Consider the following 21,800-nt stretch of genomic DNA (forward strand, 5'->3'; position numbering starts at 1 on the left):
GACAATGAGAAAAAGCAGTGAATTTACCTAGTATCCTCTTAAAAATTTTCTCAGACGTCCGAATAAAGAAGTCTATTACTAGAAGTAATTTGCCTGGAGTATAAAAATATTTTCCCAGTCCAGGGCACATAAACAACGACTTTAGGCTTTTGATGTGTGTTCACGTAATAATTTTTTTGGCAAATGAAGCACAATGTTTAATAAGAGTCATCAGCCCTGTAAGTGAACAAAACATAAAATCCAAGTGTTTATCGAATAAAAATTTAGTCAGCTGGATGAAGTGGTTCATACCTGTAATCCCAGCACTTAGGGAGGCCAAGGCGGGCAAATTGCTTGAACCCAGGAGTTTGATACCAGCCTGGGCAACATGGCAAAACAAAAAACACAAAAAACACAAAACTTAGCCAAGTGTAGTGAGGCACGCCTGTAGTCCCAGCTACTAGGAAGGCTGAGGCAGTAGGATCACTTGAACCTGGGAAGCGGAGGTTGCAGTGAGCTGAGATACCACCACTGCACTCCAGCCTGGGTGATACAGTAAGACCCTGACTCAAAAAAAATAAATAATAAAAATCAGGAAATTCCCTTTATGAAATAGATAGAGTCAAGGTTCATAACACAAAGCTCATTGTGTAAACTCAGGCAAACTTTGCCATGCTAAATGAAGGAGATGGCATAATTCATCATAACCACTATAATGATATAAAAATCCAGACTTTACCCCTTGCCTGCGTGTGATGTTAGAATCGCCATGGCCAGCTATCTGTATGGGCAGGGCTGCCCTGGAGATGCAGGACAAGTGCCAGGAACCCCTCTGGGTAGCTACTACCCTGAACCCCTCAATAGTGGACAGCAGTATGGCAGCGTGCTACCCCGATGGTGGTTATGGGGGTCCTGCTCGTGGAGGGCCTTAAGGACCACTAGCTGGTAGAGGGCCCTATGCACACTTCAATCTTGGGATGTTCCCCTCTGGAACTCCAGGAGGACCATATGATGGTGCAGCTCCAGGGGCCCCTATGGTCAGCCACCTCCAAATTCCTACAGTGCCCAGCAGCCCAGGCCTTATGGACAGGGTGGCTCCCCTCCCAATATGGATGAGGCCTACTCCTGGTTCCAGTCGATGGACTCTGATCACAGTAGCTTTATCTCCATTAAGGAGGTGAAGCAGGCTCTGGTCAACTGCAACTGATCCTTGTTCAATGATGAGACCTGCCTCATGATGATAAACATGCTTGACAAGACCTAATCAGGTCACATCAATGTCTACAGCTTCTCAGCCCCATGGAAATTCATCCAGCAGTGGAATCAGCTCTTCCAGCAGTTATGACAGGGACCACTCAGGCTTCATTAGCTACACAGAGCTGCAGCAAGCTCTGTCCCATATGTGCTACAACCTGAGCCCCCAGTTCACCCAGCTACTGGTCTCCGGCTACTGCCCACGCTCTGCCAATCCTGTCAGGCAGCTTTATCGCTTCATCCAGGTGTGCACCCAGCTGCAGGTGCTGACAGAGGCCTTCCGGGAGAAGGACACAGCTGTACGAGGCAACATTTGGCTCAGCTTCGAGGACGTCGTCACCATGACAGCTTCTCGGACGCTATGGCTCAACCCATCTGTGAAGAATGGAGTACACCAGGGACCTTTCCTGGCTTCCTAGAGTGAGAGAAGTACATGGACCTCTCTCTCTTCTTTCCCTGTCCCTCTTAGAACATCTCCCTTGCTTGATGCAACACTGTTCCAAAAGAGGATTGAGAGTCCTTTATCATAGGCACCAAAGAGTGAGGACCAGGGCTGAGGTCACACAGGTAGGGGCCTGATGGAGGAGAGGATGAAAGCTGAATGTCCTGATGGCCATGAGCAGTTGAGAGGCACAGCCTGGCACCAGGAGCAGGAGATTCTGGTCCTTGTAATGGAGTTAGTGTCCAGTCAGCTGAGCTCCACCCTGATGCCAGTGGTGAGTGTTCATCGGCCTGTTACCATTAGCACCTGTGTTCCCTCACCAGGCCATCCTGTCACATGAGCCCATTTTCTCCAAAGTGGAATCTGACCAAGCATGAGAGAGATCTGCCCATGGGACCAGTGGCTTGGATTCCACCACACCCATAAATCCTTGGGTGTTAACTTCTAGCTGCTTGGGGCTGGCCCTGCTCAGACAAATCTGCTCCCTAAGCCTCTCTGGCCAGGCGGCCAGGTTGCTGCCTCCACAGCTGGGACCCCTCACTTGCCTGCCATGCTCTGCTCGGCTTCGATCTCCAGGGGACAGTGGTCACCTCTCCCTGCCAAAACTTTTTTTAATTTGCATTTTTATTTTGGGCCAAAAGTTCAGTGAAATTGTAAGCTTCAATAAAAGCATAAAACTAAAAAAAAAAAAAAAAAAAAAAAAAATCCAGACTTTAATAAGTTTGGGGAAAAAAAGGTTTTATGTGTCAAAATTTTCAGAGATATACTCCAAAACGATAAGCTTAATTTAAAATCGTAAAAGTAATATAGGTATTCTAAAAAATCAGATATGCCTCCAGATTTGTTGCCTTGAGAAGTGTATGGTTTTGGAGTCTGGCAGTGTTGATAGGTGTGAAGGTTTTAAGTTTAAAAAAAAGAAAAAGCTTGATAATTTTGTTTCTTCTCTTTAGGAAGGGTTAGATATCTACCCCACCAAATGAAAGCAGTTCCAATAGATTAACATCTTAATACTGAGTCTTTTCCACTTAAAGAATACAATTTGTTTTTAAAAAACTTCAGAAACTAAATAAGTTATCTAAACGCATAAGTGTTTAAAATAACTCACAGTGCTCAGAAGAGTGTCTGACACTTTTTTTTTTTTTTGAGACAGCGTTTTCGCTCCTGTTGCCCAAGATGGAATTGAATGGCGCAATCTCGGCACACCACAACCTCCGCCTCCCAGGTTCAAGCAATTCTCCTGCTTCAGCCTCCCGAGTAGCTGGGATTACAACCATGCCCGGCTACTTTTGTATTTTTAGTAGACAGGGTTTCTCCATGTTGGTCAGCTGGTCTTGAACTCCTAACCTCAGGTGATCCGCCCACCTTGGCCTTGCAAAGTGCTGGGATTACAGGCATGAGCCACCACATCTGATACATTTATAATGAAAACAACTTCATTTAATTCCTGCCTCAAAATATAGCCTGTAAATCAGACAGTGTCTTTTTTTTTTTTTTTTTTTTTTTTGAGACAGAGTCTCTCATTCTATCAACCAAGCTGGAGTGCATCTCATTGCAACCTTCGCCTTCCAGGTTCAAGCGATCCTCCCTCCTCAGTCTCCCAAGTAGCTGCTGGGACTAAACAAGCAGACCACCAAGCACACCCAATTTTTGTTTTTTTTTTGTTTTTTCTGTTTTTTTAGAGACGGGGTTTCATCATGTTGCCCAGGCTGGTCTCAAAATCCTGGGTTCACACAATCCATCCACCTCAGCCTCCCAAAATACTGGGATTACAGGCGTAAGCCATGGTGCCAGGCCCAGTGTCTTTTTAATCTTTACTTGCTCTACATTTTAATTCTACGATCAATGAATTCATGGTTCATCTTATGTTTATCTTATAACACACTTCAAAAGAAAGGAAATATGATGTTCAACTTAACAGTCTTTAAAACAGAGTAAAAGTTGCCCCTCTGATACCTCAGGAGAAGAACTTCCTTTCTTAGGCCTGATTTCAAAACTACATATTCGCTGGCTTCTATTTCTCAAATGTTCTTAAAATGGAGAACCTGGCTGGGCAAGGTGGCTCATGCTTGTAATCCCAGCACTTTAGGAGGCCGAGGCGGGTAGATCACGAGGTCAGGAGATCGAGACCATCCTGGCTAACACGGTGAAACCCAGTCTCGACTAAAAATACAAAAAATTAGCCGGGCGTGGTGGTAGGTGCCTGTAATCCCAGTACTCAGGAGGCTGAGGAAGGAGAACGGCGTGAACCCGGGAGGCGGAGCTTGCAGTGAGCCGAGATCGCACCACTGCACTCCAGCCTGGGCAACAGAGTGAGACTCCATCTCAAAAAAAAAAAAAAAAAAAAAAAAAAGATAATTTTATTTGATGGCTTACCTCTTTAACAGTGAACATTTCACCTTGCGCACCTGCTGCATGCAAAATCTTCAAAAGTGGCAGTTTTGGTCGTACCTGATGTAAACATAAAATAAATGTGCTATTTACATTTCAAGTAGGTTTCTGAAACTATGGAACAAGAGAACCTCTTTAAATAGTTCCCCCTGCTTTTGTTTTTTGAGGCAAGGTCTTGCTCTGTTGCCTTGGCTGGAGTACAGTGGTGTGATCACAGGTCACTGCAGCCTCAACCTCCCAGACTCAACTGATCCTCCCACTTCAGCCTCCAGAGTAGCTGGGACTACAGGTGCATGCCACCACACCTGGGTAATTTTTGTTTTTTTTGGTAGAGGTGGTTTCACCATGTTTCCCTGGCTGGTCTCAAACCCCTGGGCTCAAGAGACCTGCCTACCTCCGCCTCCCAAAGTGCTGGGATTATAGGCATGAGCCACCTCACCCAGCACAACCCCCACCGCCCCTACTTTTTTTTAAAAAGAGACAAGGTCTCACTCTCTTGCCCAGCCTGGGTGCAGTGGTTGTGATCATAATTCACTGCAGCTTCAAACTCCTGGGCTCAAGTGATCATCCCGTCTCAGCCTCCCAAGTAGCTAGAACTAAAGGCACACCCCACTGCACCTAGCTAATTTTTTCTTTTAGAAATGTTTTGTAGAGACACAGGTCTCACTATGTTGCCAAGGCTGGTCTCAAACACCTGGCTTGGTCTCAAACACCTGGCTTCAAGTGAGCTTTCTGCCTCGACTTCTCAAAGTGCTGGGATTACAGTCATGAGACAGTTAAACTTAAAACAAAACAAAACAAAACAAAACTAGGAATACCCAAAATGATTTACCTGATTGATTTGTCCAGGAGAGATCCTGCAAGCACTGTCAGATGTTGAACACTGGGCAGAGGTGGAAAATGATGTCATTTTGGCAGGGAAGAAACTGCAGTCTGTTGGTAAAACTAAATAGAAAAAAAAAATTTATAAAATCTATTCTAATGTAGAAAATTCCCTATTTAGCATTCACACAAGGCAACCAGGAGAAATAAAAGCCACATATGACACATATAATGGAGCACCCTACACAAATGCTATATACCCTCACTGAGGTTCTGCCTATCTTCTGACCACTTTCTAGTTCAGATTTAATTAAGAGTAAGAATTGTCCAAGCTTCTCTCAGGTGAAGCCTGAACAGAAACAGTTACAGGCATGCTCCAACCTCCAACTGATGTTAATGAGTAAACTGTTTTATTTGAAAGTCAAATCATTTATCTCCCCAATGGTTATCAGGTAAAGCACTCTCTAGATGCAGGACTGGCGATTTACCAAGGTAAGTCACAGGTTTTAAGATTCCAACAGGACTTCTAGGAAAACCTCTACAACATGTTGGAACATGTCTTGACAAAGGATCACAGAAAACTAAGAGTCAACACTTAAGTACCAGTTAAAACAGCTTTTAAAAGTACCAACCCCAGGAAAAAACATAGCAATTACAAACCTACAAGACAGGTTAAACCAAGATGGACATACATCATCAAAGAAAAGATGTAGCATGAACTGAAATACAGAGTAAAGTTCAATGAAAATCTTTCACCTACCTTTTATCCTTAAAAAAACAAAAGCTACAGAGAAGGAAGATAGATTTTTTATTTTATTTATTTATTTAGAGACAGAGTCTCACTGTCCCCCAGGCTGAAGCGCAATGGTGCAATCTCGGCTCACTGCAACCTCTGCTTCTTGGGTTCAAGCGATTCTCCTGCCTCAGCCTCCTGAGTAGCTGGGATTACAGGCACACGCCACCACGCCCAGCTCATCACTGTATTTTTTTTTTTTTTTTTTTTTTTTTTGAGACGTAGTCTCGCTCTCTCAGGCTGGAATGCAGTGGCTCGATCTCCGCTCACTGCAAGCTCTGTCGTCTCCCGGGTTCACGCCATTCTCCTGCCTCAGCTTCCTGAGAAGCTGAGACTACAGGCACCCACCACCATGCCTGGCTAATTTTTTTGTATTTTTAGTAGAGATGGGGTTTCACCGTGTTCACCAGGGTGGTCTCAATCTCCTGACCTTGTGATCTGCCTGCCTCGGCCTCCCAAAGTGCTGGGATTACAGGCGTGAGCCACCGCAACCGGCCTCATTACTGTATTTTTAGTACAGACAGGGTTTCACCCTGTTGGTCAGGCTGGTCTCGAACTCCTGACCTCGTGATCTGCCCACCTCGGCCTCCCAAAGTGCTAGGAACAGGCGTGAGCCACCATGCCCAGCCAGAAAATAGATTTTTAAATAAACTTGTTTGAGTTAACCTTCATTTACACCTTTTTCTAACAAAAGGCAACAATTATTAAAATTGATGATTAACAAGCCACATCAGGGAAGGGGTAAATGGAGCCTAGAAAGACAATCAATAGGCCAGGTGCAGTGGCTCACACCTGTATTCCTAACACTTTGGGAGGCTAAGATGGGCAGATCACCTGAGGTCAGGAATTCGAGATGTAGCATATAATAAATTCCTTTTCAAAGGTTTTAGCCTGTAAATTGTTAAGTACAATGAGTTCTGAGATCCTCTCCAAAAAACCAACGTATCACTATGTTCAGCTCCCCTGTTCTTTGTTCTTCATTTAAAACTTTAAAAGTTTAACTTCCTCGTTCTCTTTGTCTCCTTGCCCCTAGTTTCAGTAAACAACCCCCTCCCAGCTTCTATCACCTGCTCCGTCCTGAGTCACTCCTGGTCACCACCCTTGACCTGAGTCATCCTGAGTCACCTGTTCTGTAATCGTCCTTCCCGCCAAACTACTGACCCAGCCACTCCAGCTTGTACCCCTGCTCTCTTTAAAAAAGGCCATCAGTATTAGCTTAGACTGTGCAGTACAACCCTAGCCAACAGGGGAACGACACAGCAGTAGGGTCTACCTGTGTCAGGGATAAGAACCCCTTCCCCTCCCTTGTTCAGGTGTGCTCTCACCACTGCTTCACCCATGAGATGCACCCTTCTATAGAGGTAAAATTGCCTTGCTGAGAAAATTAAATTTATGTTTGAGTGATATTTCATATGCAGCATCAAAAATTTATTTATAACAGAGGCCAGACTGGGCAACAGGGTGAAACCCTGTCTCTACTAAAAATACAACTAGTTGGACATGGCACTTGCCTGCAGTCCCAACTACTAAGGAGGCTGAGGCATGAGAATCGCTTGAACCCGCAAGGTGGAGGTTGCAGTGAGCCAAGACTGCGTCACTGCACTCCAGCCTGGGCGACAGGGCGAGACCATACCTCGGGGAAAAAAAAAAAAAAAAAATTTTGGCCACGCCCAGCCAAAAAAAAATTTTTTTAAGACTATCAGCCAGGCACGCTGGCTCATGCCTGTAATCCCAGCACTTTGGGAGGCTGAGGAAGGTGGATCACCTGAGGTCAGGAGTTCAAGACCAGCCTGGCCAACATGGAGATGTAGCCCATCTCTACTAACGCTACAAAAATTAGCTGGGCGTGGTGGCACATGCCTGTAATCCCAGCTACTTGGGAGGTTGCTGAGGCAGGATAATCGCTTGAACCTGGGAGGTGGAGGTTGCCATGAGCTGAGATCGCGCCATTGCACTTCAGCCTGGGTGACAAGAGTGAAACTCTGTCTCAAAAAAAAAAAAAAAGACAATCGGGCCGGGCGCGGTGGCTCAAGCCTGTAATCCCAGCACTTTGGGAGGCCGAGACGGGCGGATCACGAGGTCAGGAGATCGAGACCATCCTGGCTAACATGGTGAAACCCCGTCTCTACTAAAAAAATACAAAAAAACTAGCCGGGCGCGGTGGCTGGCGCCTGTCGTCCCAGCTACTCGGGAGGCTGAGGCAGGAGAATGGCGTGAACCCGGGAGGCGGAGCTTGCAGTGAGTTGAGATCCGGCCACTGCACTCCAGCCTGGGCGACAGAGCGAGACTCCGTCTCAAAAAAAAAAAAAAAAAAAAAAAAAAGAATCAATAAATACACTGGCTGAAGATAACAAGATCCCTCATGCTTCTGAAAAGGTTTATAGCTGTAACAAAGTGTAAATTCCTCCCTCTCCCATTACCTTACTCTGCTATAAAATAAGAAGTTAAATAGGAAACAAGCACAATTTAAAATTTAGAAGTGGGCCAGGCATGGTGGCTCACACCTGTAATCCCAGCACTTTGGGATTGTACTCCCCAGCCGAGGCAGGCGGATCATGAGGTCAAGAGATCAAGACCATTCTGGCCAAAATGGTGAAACCCCATCTCTACTAAAAATACAAAAATTAGCCAGGTGTGGTGGCACATGCTTGTAGTCCCAGCTACTCAGGAGGTTGAGACAGGAGAATCGCCTGAACTTGGGAGGCAGAGGTTGCAGTAAGCCGAGATTGCGCCACTGCACTACCAGCCTGGTGACAGAGCAAGATTCTGTCTCAAAAAAAAAAAAAAAAATTTGAAAGCTGGCTTTTAATGGGTGGCTGTTGATCTCATCACCTACTTCCTCATTCATTTTTTTTGTGTGTGAGATAGGGTCTCACTGTGTCACCCAGGCAGGAATGCAGTGGCACAATCACAGCTCACTGCAGCCTTTCAACCTCCTGGGCTCAAGTAATACTCCCACTTCAGCCTCCCAAGTAGTTGGGACTACAGGTGCATGCCACCATGCCTAGCTAATTTATTTTTTGTAGACACGGGGTCTTGCTATGTTGCCCAGGCTGGTCTCAAATTCCTGGGCTCAAGTGATCCTCCTGCTTCAGCCTCCCAAAGTGCTGTAAACCCTGGGATTCCAGGCATGGGCCACCACTCCCAGCCTGCCCTCTAGTTCTTATCCTTCTTTTTGTCTCTGCTCAAGTGACAGTCTGTCAACAAGGCATCATATGAACACCCATTTTTTAAACTACAACTCCCAACCGCTTGTATTCCCTATCTGCTTCCCTGCTTTATTTTTCCCTACCAACCTTTTTACCAACCAAAACACCACATATTTTAATTATATATTATGTAAAACATAAGCTACAAGTGAACAGGAATTTGTAACTGTTAATTCATACATTCCCAGTGTCTAAATCTGACAACTACATACATGGTAGAGCAACATGGCAGATAAACATTAATTATAATGTGCAGACGGTTTCCAAAAATGGCTCCCAATGAACCACGTTCCCTAACTGGCCCTATGACTTAATAAACAGAATGCAGCAGGTGATAATGTGACAATTCCAGGCCTGGCAGGCTTATGGCTTTGTACTTTTGGAGGTGCTTGAAATCTGGCTACTCTACTAGAGACTACACCAAAAGGCTAAAAGGAGAGGGAGATGCAGTTGCCCAGCTAAGCCCAGACTTCTGGCCATACCTCCAAAGCACCACACATCTTCCAGCCCCAGTTGCCACCTGACTACAACAAAGCACTTACTCAACGGTCTTGAGGTGTCCTTAAAAAAAAAAAAAGAAAGAAAACACAACAAAGCACCACACACGTTCCAGCCTCAGCTGTCACCTGACTTACAGCTGCATGACAAACCACAAAACCACCAGAACTATCCAACTCAGCCCATCACCCCACTGAATGAAAAATAAATAAAATGACTGTTTCGACTAAGTTTTGGGGTGGTTTATTCCACAGCATTAGATAATTGAAACAAATGGTAAAGACTCATCAAGGCTACTATGTACCAGGCACACATATAAACCCATTTAATACCAAAATAGCCTTATTATGTAGATATTATCCTTATTTTACAGATCAGGAAAGAGAAACAGAAGTTATTTGTCCAAGATCACTCAAAGAGTAAGTTGTTGGAGTCAAGATTTCAAACTCAGACAGGCACTAACATCCCCATTTAGCAGCATTTTTCCACATTAGATCTCAAGCACACAGAATTAATCATAATTCTTTTATTCAAGATATACTCTGATTATTCATCCACACATGGCCCATTTTACTTATTTTTACCTTTTTATTTTCATAATTTTTTTGAGATAGGGTATTGTTCTGTCACCCAGGCTGGAGGGCAGTGGCACAAACATAGCTCACTGCCACCTTGACCTCCTGGGCTCAAGCAATCCTCCCACCTCAGTCTCCTGATTATCTGGGACTACAGGCATGCGCCACCATACCTGGCTAAATTTTTTTAAATTTTTTTGTAGAGACAGAGTTTTGCTATATTGCCCAGGCTAGTCTCAAGTGATTCTCTCAACGAAAGTGTTGGGATTACAGGCATGAGCCACCAACCCTGGCCTGGATTATTTTGAATAACGCAATAATCATCCACAAACTACGACTCTGACGATAACCTATATTTAACCATAATATCCCCCATCCCATTTTTCTGCCTTCCTGCAATAATCAACCTGAATCCTATTGTTTTCATTTCCCTTGCTTTCCTTTTTATACATTTTACTGCATCAAAATGGATTCCTAAAAAGTATTTTTACTCTATTTAAAAAAAAAAAAAAAAGGCAGGGATGTTGTATGTAGTTTGGGAAATTTTGTTCCACTAACACAGATTAATTCCTACTGTCATGTCAAAATTCATTTTTTATAGATTTTTGTTATTGTGGTAAACTATACATACTAAAATTTACCATTTTAACCTTTTTTTTTTTTTTTTTTTTTTAATGATAGGGTCTCACTCTGTTGCCCAGGCTCACTGTAACCTCGAATTCCTAGGCTCATCTCCTCAACTCCTGCCTCAGCCTCCCAAGTGGCTAGGACTATAGGTGGGCACCAGCTCACTTCAGTTACTTTTCTTTGTTTTCTTTTGTGTGTCTAGACAGGGTCTCACTATATCGCTCAGGCTGCTCTCAAACTACTGGCCTCAAACAATCTCCCGCCTCGGCCTCCCAAAGCCCTGGGAATACAGGCATGAGCCACTGTACCCAACTCATTCTATCCATTTATAAGTGTTCAATTCAGTGACACTAAGTATATTCCCAATGTTGCACAACCATCACCACTACCCGTCTCCAGAACTCTGAAACTCTGTACTCATTAAATAGTTCCCTCATTAGCTCCCTCTCTAGCACCTGGTAACCACCATTCTACTTTGTCTCTATGAATTTGCCTATTCTAGGTACCTGATATAGGTAAAATTATACAATATTTGTCCTTTTTATGTCTGGCTTATTTCACTTAGTATGTTTTCAAGGTTCATCCTTGTAGCACATTTTCGTTCATTTTTCATTTATTTTGACTTTTGTACAATATCCTTGCATGTGATATACATTTGAGTTGTTTTTAGGTTTTTACTGTTATGAACAGTGCTACGGGCTGAATATCCCTACTGGAACTGTTTGGGACCAGAAGTGTTTCCAGTTCTGGATTTTTTCAGATTTTGAAGTATTTGCATTATACTTACTGGCTGAGTATCTCTAATCCAAAAGTCCAAAACCCAAAATCCAAAACGCTCCAATGAGCATTTCCTTTGAACATCATGTCAGAGTTCAAACGAAGTTTCAGATTTTGGAGGACTTCAGATTTTCAAATTTAGGATGCTCAGTCTTATATTAACGTTCTTGTACACGGCTTAAGCAATCTTTTACTCCCTTTTGTGGCTTGAATACTCCCACTGTGGCAGTATTGAGAGGTATGGCCTGTAAGAGGTAGCTAGACTTTGGGGTTTTTAATCTGATTTGTCAATTTTTACCTTTAACTGGTAAGTTTAGTTCACTTAGTGTAACTGATATATATGGATGTTTTCATCATCTTATAATTTAACATTTTGTCTTATTCTATGTTTCTTTTTGATATGTCACTACCTTTTTAAAAACCTGTATGTCTCCCTGCTAATAAGAATTGTAGACTGGGTGTGGTGACTCATGCTTGTAATTCCAGCACTTTGGGAAGCAGAGGCAGGCAGATCACTTGAGTCCAGGAGTTCAAGACTAGCCTGGACAACATGGCCAAACTTCACCTCTACAAAAAAATATAAAACTTAGCCCCGCATGGTGGAGCACACCTGTGGTCCCAGCTACTCAGGAGGCTGAGATGGGAGGATCACTTGAGCCTGGGGAGCTGAGGCCGCAGTGAGTCGTGATCACGTCACTGCACTCCAGCCTAGGTGACAGACAAGACCCTGTCAAAAAAAGAAAGAAAGAAAGAAAAGGCTGGGCATGGTGGCTCATGCCTGTATTCCCAGCACTTTGGGAGGCCAAGGTGGGCGGATCACAAGGTCAGGAGTTCAAGACCAGCCTGGTCAGCATGGTGAAACCCTGTCTCTACTAAAAAAAAAAAAAACAAAAAATTAGCTGGTCATGATGGCGTGCGCCTGTAATCCCAGCCACTTGGGAGACTGAGGCAGGAGAAGCAGGAGAATTGCTTGAACCTGGAGGGTGCAGTGAGCCAAGACCACATCACTGCACTCCAGCCTGGGCGACAGAGCGAGACTCCGTCTTAAAAGAAAAAAAGAATTTTAGCATAATATAATACGGACTTTAAATTCTGAGATAGATATATTTTTTGTCCTTTTTTTTTTTCTGCCTTAGACTTTAAGACAATAAACAAGACCAAGGAATCAGATAATCTTTACTTCATATATTTATTGTAACAGTTCTCAGGTTTGAGTATCTCACTACCTCATCCAGCACTGTTTTCAATGCAGGTCTTTTGTGTACAAAGTTCCAAGACCTCATCTACCTAAGAATATTTTTATCATTCCCTCCTATTTAAATTTACGTGGTTGACTATAAAATTCTAGTTTGCCCTTTAATACTGTGAAAACACTTGTCTTCTTGCATTCAGTGATGTTGCTGAAAACCCTGAAGTCAATTCAGTTTTGCTCCTTTGTATATGATCTCTTCTGAGGCCCGTACAAATTGTATTTTGCTTTGATATTCTTAAATTTGACTATAATGTGTCTAAGACTGAGTTTCCTTATCTCTCATCCTTAGCACTGTAAGAGATCTTTGAATCTGAGGTATTTCATCATTTTTTTTTATTATAAAGGAGTTACTCCATTATTTCTTAAAACACATCCTCTTTATTTTTATTTCTCAAAGACTTATATTATTCAGATGTCAGTGCCTCTATACCTACTCTTCTTATCTCTTAGTTTTTCGTTTATATTTTCTCTTTCTTTGTTCTAGGAGATTTTCTCTTTCTAGAATTCTCATTCCTCAGTTGTATCCATTCTGTTATTTATTCCATCTGTGATTCCATAACATTAGAGATGGAATAAATAACAGAATGGATACAGATGTTTTGAGACAGGGTCTCACTCTGTCACCCAGGTTGGACTGCAGTGCCATGATCATGGCTTACTGCAACCTCAACTTCCCCGGCTCAAGCAAGTCTCCCACTTTAGCCTCTGGACTAGCTGGGACTACAGGCAAGTACCACCTAACCCGACTAGTTTTTTTTTTTAATGTTCCCCAAGCTGGTCTCAAATTCTGAGCTAAAGCAATCCTTCTCAGCCTCCCAAAGTGCTGGGATTATAGGCATGAGCCACCATGCCAGGCCAATGTTCTTTATTTCAACCACCATATTTTTTCTTTTATATATATACATATATATATATATTTTTTTTTTTTTTTTTTTTTGAGACGGAGTTTCGCTCTTGTTGCCCAGGTTGGAGTACAATGGCGCACAATCCTAGCCCACCGCAACCTCCGCCTCTTGGGTTCAAACGATTCTCCTGCCTCAGTCTCCCGAGTAGCTGGGATTACAGGCATGTGCCATCACGCCCAGCTAGCTTTATATTTTTAGTAGAGATGGGGTTTCTCTATGTTGGTCAGGCTGGTCTCGAGCTCCCGACTTCAGGCGATCCGCTCACCTTGGCCCAGCCTGCCAAAAGCATTTTAAAAAGAAAAAAAATACTATAGTGTCAGGCCCTGCTCAACTGCTTGCTACTGCCGTAAAGATAAACACGTGGTCTAGCCCTCAGCACATTTCCAGTCTTACCTTGCACTGTTTAGTCATAGCTTGAGCCTCAGCCACACTGATCTTTTAATTTCTCAAACGGCCTTTGCACAAATTGCTCCTTCATTTGGAGCACTGAGTTCTGTACAAAACTGATTCATCTTTTTTTTTTTTTTTTTTTTTTTTTTTTTTTTTGAGACGGAGCCTCCCTCTGTCGCCCAGGCTGGAGCACAGTGGCGTAATCTCGGCTCACTGCAAGCTCCACCTTCCGGGTTCCCACCATTCTCCTGCCTCAGCCTCCCGAGTAGCTGGGACTACAGGCGCCCACCACCATGCCTGGCTAATTTTTTGTATTTTTTTTAGTAGAGGCGGGGTTTCACCGTGTTAGCCAGGTTGGTCTCGATCTCCTGACCTCGTGATCTGCCCGCCTTGGCCTCCCAAAGTGCTGGGATTATAGGCTTGAGCCACCGCACCCAGCCAAAACTGATTCCTCTTAAACCTTCAAGTCTCAGGTTAAATGTCACCTCTTCAACAGTCATCAAGACATTCCAGGCCGGGAGCAGTGGCTCACACCTGTAATCCCAGCACTTTAGGAGGCCAAGGCGGGCAGATTGAGGCCAAGAGTTCAAGACCACCCTGGCCAACATAGTGAAAACCCATCTCTACTGAAAATACAAAAATTAGCTGGGCGTGGTGGCATATGCCTGTAATCCAGCTACTTGCGTGGCTGAGGCAGAAGAATCGCTTGAACCCAGGAGACGGAGGTTGCAGTGAGCCAAGATCATACCATTTCACTCCAGTGGCAGGGGCAGGGGATGCTAAAGCCATTTGAGTGAAAAGTTGGGGTGGAAAGAAAACATGTGGAGTAGGCTGACCATTCCACCATCCCCAACCTTATCACTAAAAGAGGGTCATTCACACACCATATACTATCTGATTTTGAAGCAACAAGGAACCAGCATACCACCTATCAAGTATTCCTGACCAAAAGATAAATAATTCAAATTGAGATCTACCTACTAACTGCAAGTTACTAGGCAAAATGGAGAGCAAGCAGTTAATCAGTCAAATCCAGAATGTAGGAGTTCTACAGGACCTGGGAAGGCAGGGAAGATTAAAGTGGGGGGATTGTTACAGAACCTTAAAAAACCAACTGCGGCTGGCGGCTAGTGCCTGTAGTCCCAAATATTCCGAAAGGCTGAGGCAGGAGGATCCCTAGAGTCCAGGAGTTTCAGGCTGTAGTGTGCGATGATCAAACCTGTGAATAGCCACTGCACTCCAGCCTGATCACACAGTAAGACTTCCATCTCTTTTTTTTTTTCAGACAGGCTCTCACGCTGTCGCCTAAGCTAAAGTGCAGTGGCTCCATCCCCTCTTGCTGCAGGCTTCACCTCCTGGGCTCAAGAGATCCTCCCACTTCAGTCTCTCGGGTAGCTGGGACTAGAAGCTCACTCTATGACTCCCCACTGATTTTTTGATTTTTTTTTTTTTGCAGAGAAGGGGCTCAGTTTGTTGCCTAGACTGGTCTCGAACTCCTAGACTCAAGCAATCCTGCCCCCTTGGCCTCCCAAAGTGCTAGGATTAAAGGTGTGAGCCACTGGGCCTGGCCAAAATCCTATTAATAAAAAAAAAAAAGTATGAAGAGAGACTGAATCTAAACTGAGATACAGTAATACTTAACACCAAAAGGTTCCAAGTATCTTTGACAGATACTAGTTCCACGTGCCAACACCACAGAGCATTTTTCTCCGGGTGTCGCTTTAAAACCGTGGTTTTCGGCCGAGCACGGTGGCTCCTGCCTGTGATCCCAGCACTTTCGGAGGCTGAGGTGGGTGGATCACCTGAGGTCTGGAGCCTGACCAACCTGGTGAAACCCTGTCTCTAATAAAACAGAATTAGCCGGGCGTAGTAGTGCGCGCCTGTAATCCCAGCGTCCCCGGAGGCTGAGGCAGAAGAATCACTTGAACCCGGGAGGCAGAAGTTGCAGTGAGCCAAGATCATGCCACTGCACTCCAGCCTGGGCAAAAAGAGCTAAACTCCACTTATAAAACAAACAAACAAACAAACAAAAACTGGTTTTCAAGCTTTAAGGTATACAAAAAATCACTGGGAGGTGTGCTCATTAAAATATATTTCTCTGAGCCCCATCTCGATACTGTCTGGAGGTTTCGGTGTGGCCCCGAAACGAACATTTTCCTTTTTTTTTTTCCTTTGAGACGGAGTCTCCCTCAGTAGCCCAAGGTGGAGTGCAGTGGCGCTATTTCGACTCACTGCAACCCCTGCCCACGGATTCAAGTGATTCTCCCGCCTCAGCCTCCCGAGTAGCTGGGATTACAGGCGTGCGCTACCACACACATCTAATATTTTTGTGTTTTTAGTAGAGACGGGGTTTCACCAGGTTGGCCAGGTTGGTCTCGAACTCAAGACCTCAGGTAGATCCACCCACCTTGGCCTCCCAAAGTACTGGGTTTACAAGCGTGAGCCACCGCGCCCAGCCAAAACGAGCATTTTCAAACAAGCACTCAAGTGCCTCTAAGGTAGACTGTCCGCAGCCTTAAAAATTAACTTAAAACGCGTTGGCCGGGCGCGGTGGCTCAAGCCTGTAATCCCAGCACTTTGGGAGGCCGAGTCGGGCGGATCACGAGGTCAGGAGATCGAGACCATCCTGGCTAACACGGTGAAACCCCGTCTCTACTAAAAAATACAAAAAACCAGCCGGGCGAGGTGGCGGGCGCCTGTAGTCCCAGCTACTCGGGAGGCTGAGGCAGGAGAATGGCGTGAACCCGGGAGGCGGAGCTTGCAGTGAGTTGAGATCCGGCCACTGCACTCCAGGCTGGGTGACAGAGCGAGACTCCGTCTCAAAAAAAAAAAAAAAATTTAAAACGCGTCAATGTCATTCTTCCCGCCTCCCGCTCTCCCACCTCTTTTCTCCAAATTGCCTCAATAGTCCTCAAATGTTGTGTCCACTTAAACTCAACCCAACCACGTCGACTTTAGGTTTGTCACCTGTTGGCCAAAGTTACATCACGTCACCCATCTCCACTTTTATCTTCCGCGAGCCCTCATCCCACAACTCTTCCCCTCCCCCCAAGCCCTTCTTCCGCCTGGCGCGGCCTTCCCCACGCCGCCCGACCCATCTCTCAAGCTCCTCCCGCCCGCTACCCGCACAATTGGCGGTACGGCCGCCTGCTCCTCACTCTCCAGCTCCCGCTCCCAGCACCCCGCCGACGAAGGCCAAGAGCCACACCTTACGGCTGCTCCATGAGTCGCTCCCCCGCCGAGCCCGGGTGGGGGAGGGGTAGCAGTCACACATCCGAGGGCCTCGGCAGCATTTTGAAATGGCGAGTAATGAAGCCGCAACTTCCGGCCTCCCACACGGCCTCACAGGAGGGCTTCCGGTAAGGCCTCCGGAAACCATAGATGGAGCAATGGGAGGACTACAGAGCTAGAAAGGCTGATCTCACTACCATAGAGTAGATCCTAGACCGGGGAGAGAGTCGTGGGGCCCGGAAGATTGAAAGTCGTCGGATTTCAAAAGATATTATGTGAGGGACTTGGCAGGGTCTTGTGATACTTTCAGGCGTGTATTAGGAGATCAGAAAACAGAGAAGGGGAAGAGCTAAGGTCATAATCCCAGGCTGCCTTCAGCTCTTTGGAAAAACTACGCTTCTTCTGCCATTCCCCAGTACTCACCCTTGCTCCCCAAGGGTGGCAGGGAGGGGAAATGGAGCGATGGCGCCACTAGGGTGGCCCGGAAGCTTGAAGCCGTGGCAAATAATGGAAGGCGCTGGCCGCTGTGGCTCACGCCTGTAATCCCAGCAATTTGGGAGGCCTAAGGCAGGCGGATCATCTGAGGTCAGGAGTTCGAGACCAGCCTGACCAATATGGTGAAACCCTGTTTCTACTAAAAGTACAAAACTAGTGGGGTGTGGTGGCGCATGCCTGTAATCCCAGCTACTCATAAGGCTGAGACAGGAGAATCGTTTGAACCTGGGAGGCGGAGGTTGCAGTGAGCCGAGATAGTGCCATTCCAGCCTGGGGAACAAGAGTGAAACTCCTTCCAAAAAAGAAAAAAAAGAGAGAAAAGAAAGAGAAATAGTTGAAGGCTCAAGGGAATTTTTAACCTGCATATAAACAAGGGAGGGCGGGCGCAGTGGCTCACCCCTGTAATCCCAGCACTTTGGGAGGCCGAGGCGGGCGGATCACCTGAAGTCAGCAGTTCGAGACCATCCTGCCCAACATGGCGAAACCCCCGTCTCTACTAAAAATACAGAAAGTTAGCCGGGCGTGGTGGCGGTCGCCTGTAATCCCAGCTACTTAGGAGGCTGAGGCAGGAGAATCGCTTGAACCCAGGAGGCGAAGGTTGCAGTGAGCCGAGATCGCGCCATTGCATTCCAGCCTGGGCGACAAGAACGAAACTCCATCTCAAAAAAAAAAAAAAAAAAAAAAAAAAGAGGGAAAGGGTTGAGCATGGAAATTGGAAGCTGTCTTCAAATAACTGAATAGTATAATACTGGAAATAACGGAGCCTTATTCTCTTCTCCAAAGTGCAGAACTAAAACCAATAGAAATTACAAGGCAGTATTTTAAGCTCAGAAAATCCTCTAACATTTAGGGTCATTCTGAAATAAATGAAATTAGGTATTTGGGGGAAGTAATGTCATTTGAAGACAGCCTGCCTGAGAGGTTTGTGGAAAGTTCTTCTATATTAGGAAACATTAAAACTGGTTGTGTAACCCAAGAAAGTTCCATCTCAGTGTTCTTTGCACCTCTCTTTTAGCATTTACCACGTACTTTTGTTTTGTTTTGTTTTAGTTATTCGTGTATATACCATTCTTATCTCTCCCAATAAACGACAACAAACCGTGGCTCCCAATGCTAGATACAGACCCATGCAAAAGAACATAGGGCAATAACCTTCCTTAAATTTGTACATTCCACTTTGCTCTACTTCTAGCATAACCTCCTGCATAGCTGGGAGATCCAGAGTTCCATTAAGGAGCTGAAGAATTAACTTCTTTTTCATAGAAATCTGCAACCACCTCACTCAAAACAAAAAAGAAAAAAAAAAGTGGGGGGTGCTTTTTTAGGTGAACCACTGTCAACTATTTCCCCTGTCCTTTTGTGCAATTAGTATTTTTTAAAACTTTCAACAGGAATTTTTTTTGTAACTTTTAAATAGCATCTGGTTAGTTTGGATCCTTTCCCAATGTCTCCTGGAGTCTTGGAATATGATCTGTTTATGCAATTCAGTTTGTGTAAGATCAACGAGTATTTGTTGAGGCCAGGCGCAGTGGCTCACACCTGTAATCCCAACCCTTTGGGAGGCCAAGGTGGGAGGATCGTTTAAGCCCAGGAGTTCAAGACCAGCCTGGGCAAGAAAGTGAGAACCCCATCTGTACAAAAAAAAAAAAAAATTAATTAGCTGAGCATCCTACTGTGTGCCAAGCACCAATCTAGAGGATTCCAAAACAAGATCTGAAATCTGTCTAGTGGAGGAGTCCAGCTAAAAAGAATGTGGTAAGTGCAATGATTGGTGAGCTGCAGTTAACCTCCCCTAGGTTAAGAGAGATGAGCCCTTTCAATTTGGGCAAAATATTGACCAACGTCTTTAATTTGTCTTCATTTAAAACCTTGAGGGCCCGGCGCAGTGGCTCATGCCTATAATCCCAGCACTTTGTGAGGCCAAGGCAGGTGGATCATGTGAGGTCAGGAGTTCGAGACCAGCCTGGCCAACATGATAAAACACTGTCTCTACTAAAAATACAAAAAAGATTAGCCGAGTGCAATGGTAGGCGCTTGTAATCTCAGCTACTCGGGAGGCTGAGGGAGGAGAATCGCTAGAATTGGGAGTAGGAGATTGCAGTGAGCCAAGATTGCTGCACTGCACTCTAGCCTGGATGACGGAGCCAGACTCTGTCTCAATCAATCAACAATAAAAAAATTTAAAATCTTGATAAATATGTTGACTAGGCCATGGTGAAGAATAGAGTTTTTCCCATCATAGATAACACTGATTTGTGAGTAATTGTTCATCTTCTAATTTAAAAAAAAAAAAAAAGACACAGGGTCTTACTATGTTGCCCAGTCTGGTCTTGAACTCCTGGCCTCAAGTGATCCTCCTCCGACCTTGGCTTCCCAAAGTGTTAGGATTACAGGTGTAATCTTATAATCCTACAGGTGGCACTCGCCAGCATGCCCAGTTAATTATGTGTGTGTGTGTTTTGTTTTGCTTTGTTTTGTTTTGTTGAGACGGAGTTCCCTTCTGTTGCCAGGCTGGAGTGCAATGGCATGATCTCGGCTCACTGCAATCTCTGCAATTCAAGCAATTCTCGGCAGTTCAAGCAATTCTCCTGCCTCAGCCTCCCAAGTCGCTGGGATTACACACGCGCCACTACACTCCAGCGTGGGTGAGAGAAGAAGACTCCATCTCAAAAAAAAAAAAAAGAAAGAAAAGAAAAAAAGAAATGAAATTGGAAATTGGCTTAAAAAACTTAACTGACTCAGTGATCACCACTTCCTTCTTTAAGAACTATGCTCACAAACCGTTGATTTGATTAAAAGGACAGGAAATCTGGGTTCTAGTCTAGCTATTTTTAGAAACCAGAAAAAGTTACAGTTTTTCAGGTCTTCAGTTCCCTAATCTGTAAAATAAAATGACTGAATTCAGCCATTTCTTATGGCCCTTCTAGTTTTAAAAAAATTAAAAGTTAGTATTATTTGTCTATAGCCTTTCTGAAAAAAAATACAATGAATGACTTTATACATATCAAAGGGTATAAAGAATATGATCTCCCAGCTGGGCGCAGTGGCTCATGCCTTTAATCCCAGCACTTTGGGAGGTCGAGGCGGACGGATCACCTGGGGTCGGGAGTTCAAGACCAGCCCGCCCAACATGGCAAAACCCCATCTCTACTAAAAATGCAAAACAATTAGCCGGGTGTGGTGGCGCATGCCTGTAATCCCAGCTACTCGGGAGGCTGGGGCAGGAGAATCACTTGAACCCAGGAGGCAGAGGTTGCAGTGAGCCGAAATCCCGCCATTGCACTCTACCCTCGGCAACAGAGTGAGACTCCATCTCAGAAAAAAAAAAAAAAGAATATGATCTCCCTTTTCCCATTCCTTTTCCTAAGAACAATACACATACAAAGAAGTTCCCTGTAGTCACCTCTATGGTATCTCCTTTCTTCATCCTCTGGGAACCACTGTCTTGAGTTTGATATTTACCCCTGCCATGCATTTCTATAGACTTTTAGAGTTTATATGTGTATATATTCCTTAAAAATGTGTTGATGCTTTTAAAATTTTTCTAAATGGCATCAAACTATATGTGGTCTACTGCAACTTATATTTTTGCTCAGCATTGTGAAGTTCAGTGCTGTTAAACCGTGTAGTTATGGTTAATTTAGTTTTGTTGTTGTTTTTCAGAGATGGAATCTTGCTTTGTTGCCCAGGCTGGAGTGCAGTGATGCGATCTTGGCTCACTGCAGTCTCCACCTCCAGGGTTCAAGCGATTCTCCCGCCTCAGCCTCCAGAGTAGATGGGATTACAGGCACGTGCCACCACGCCTGGCTAAATTTTGTATTCTTAGTAGAGACAGGGTTTCACCATGTTGGCCAGGCTGGTCTCGAACTCTTGACCTCATGATCCGCCCGCCTCGGCCTCCCAAAGTGCTGGCATGACAGGTGTGAGCCACCGCACCTGGCCCTGGTTAATTCGCTTTTTTTTGTTTGTTTGTTTTAAGATAGAGTTTCACTCTTATCACCCAGGCTGGAGGGCAGTGGCACCATCTCGGCTCACTGCAACCTCTGCCTCCCAGGTTCAAGTGATTCTCCTGCCTCAGCCTTCCGCAGTAGCTGGGATTACAGGCGCCTGCCACCATGCCCAGCTAATTTTTTTTGTATTTTTAGTTGAGACAGGGTTTCACC

The 21,800-nt window shown here is 44.9% G+C and overlaps 1 protein-coding gene, 1 long non-coding RNA gene and 1 pseudogene across 8 annotated transcripts in view; 2 read left to right on the forward strand and 1 right to left on the reverse strand.

The window, feature by feature from the left end:
• MDM4 (MDM4 regulator of p53) overlaps positions 1-21,800 on the reverse strand; it is a 55,182-nt gene that overhangs the window by 27,764 nt on the left and 5,618 nt on the right. For 5 of the 7 annotated variants that reach the window (XR_012091205.1, XR_012091206.1, XM_007988799.3 and 2 more), the window contains exons 1-3: positions 17,120-17,226; positions 4,896-5,008; positions 4,049-4,123 (exon numbers count right to left, since the gene is read on the reverse strand). Coding sequence is in view for 4 of the 7 variants with exons in the window: in XM_007988799.3 (XP_007986990.1) it covers positions 4,049-4,123; positions 4,896-4,973 (153 nt within the window). In the remaining 3 variants the exon portion in view is untranslated. Of the gene's footprint in view, positions 1-27; positions 193-4,048; positions 4,124-4,895; positions 5,009-17,119; positions 17,227-21,800 lie in introns of those variants that run through there. The other 2 variants (XM_007988800.3, XM_007988801.3) reach the window with 2 other exon arrangements.
• LOC103230246 (peflin pseudogene) lies at positions 749-1,652 on the forward strand (annotated as a pseudogene).
• Positions 17,177-20,601, forward strand: LOC140710253 (uncharacterized). Its single transcript, XR_012091207.1, has 2 exons — positions 17,177-17,270; positions 20,148-20,601. It is a non-coding gene; the product is annotated as an uncharacterized lncRNA (long non-coding RNA).

The sequence above is a fragment of the Chlorocebus sabaeus genome, chromosome 25 (genome assembly GCF_047675955.1).
Source record: "Chlorocebus sabaeus isolate Y175 chromosome 25, mChlSab1.0.hap1, whole genome shotgun sequence".
NCBI classification, from domain to species: Eukaryota; Metazoa; Chordata; class Mammalia; order Primates; family Cercopithecidae; genus Chlorocebus; species Chlorocebus sabaeus.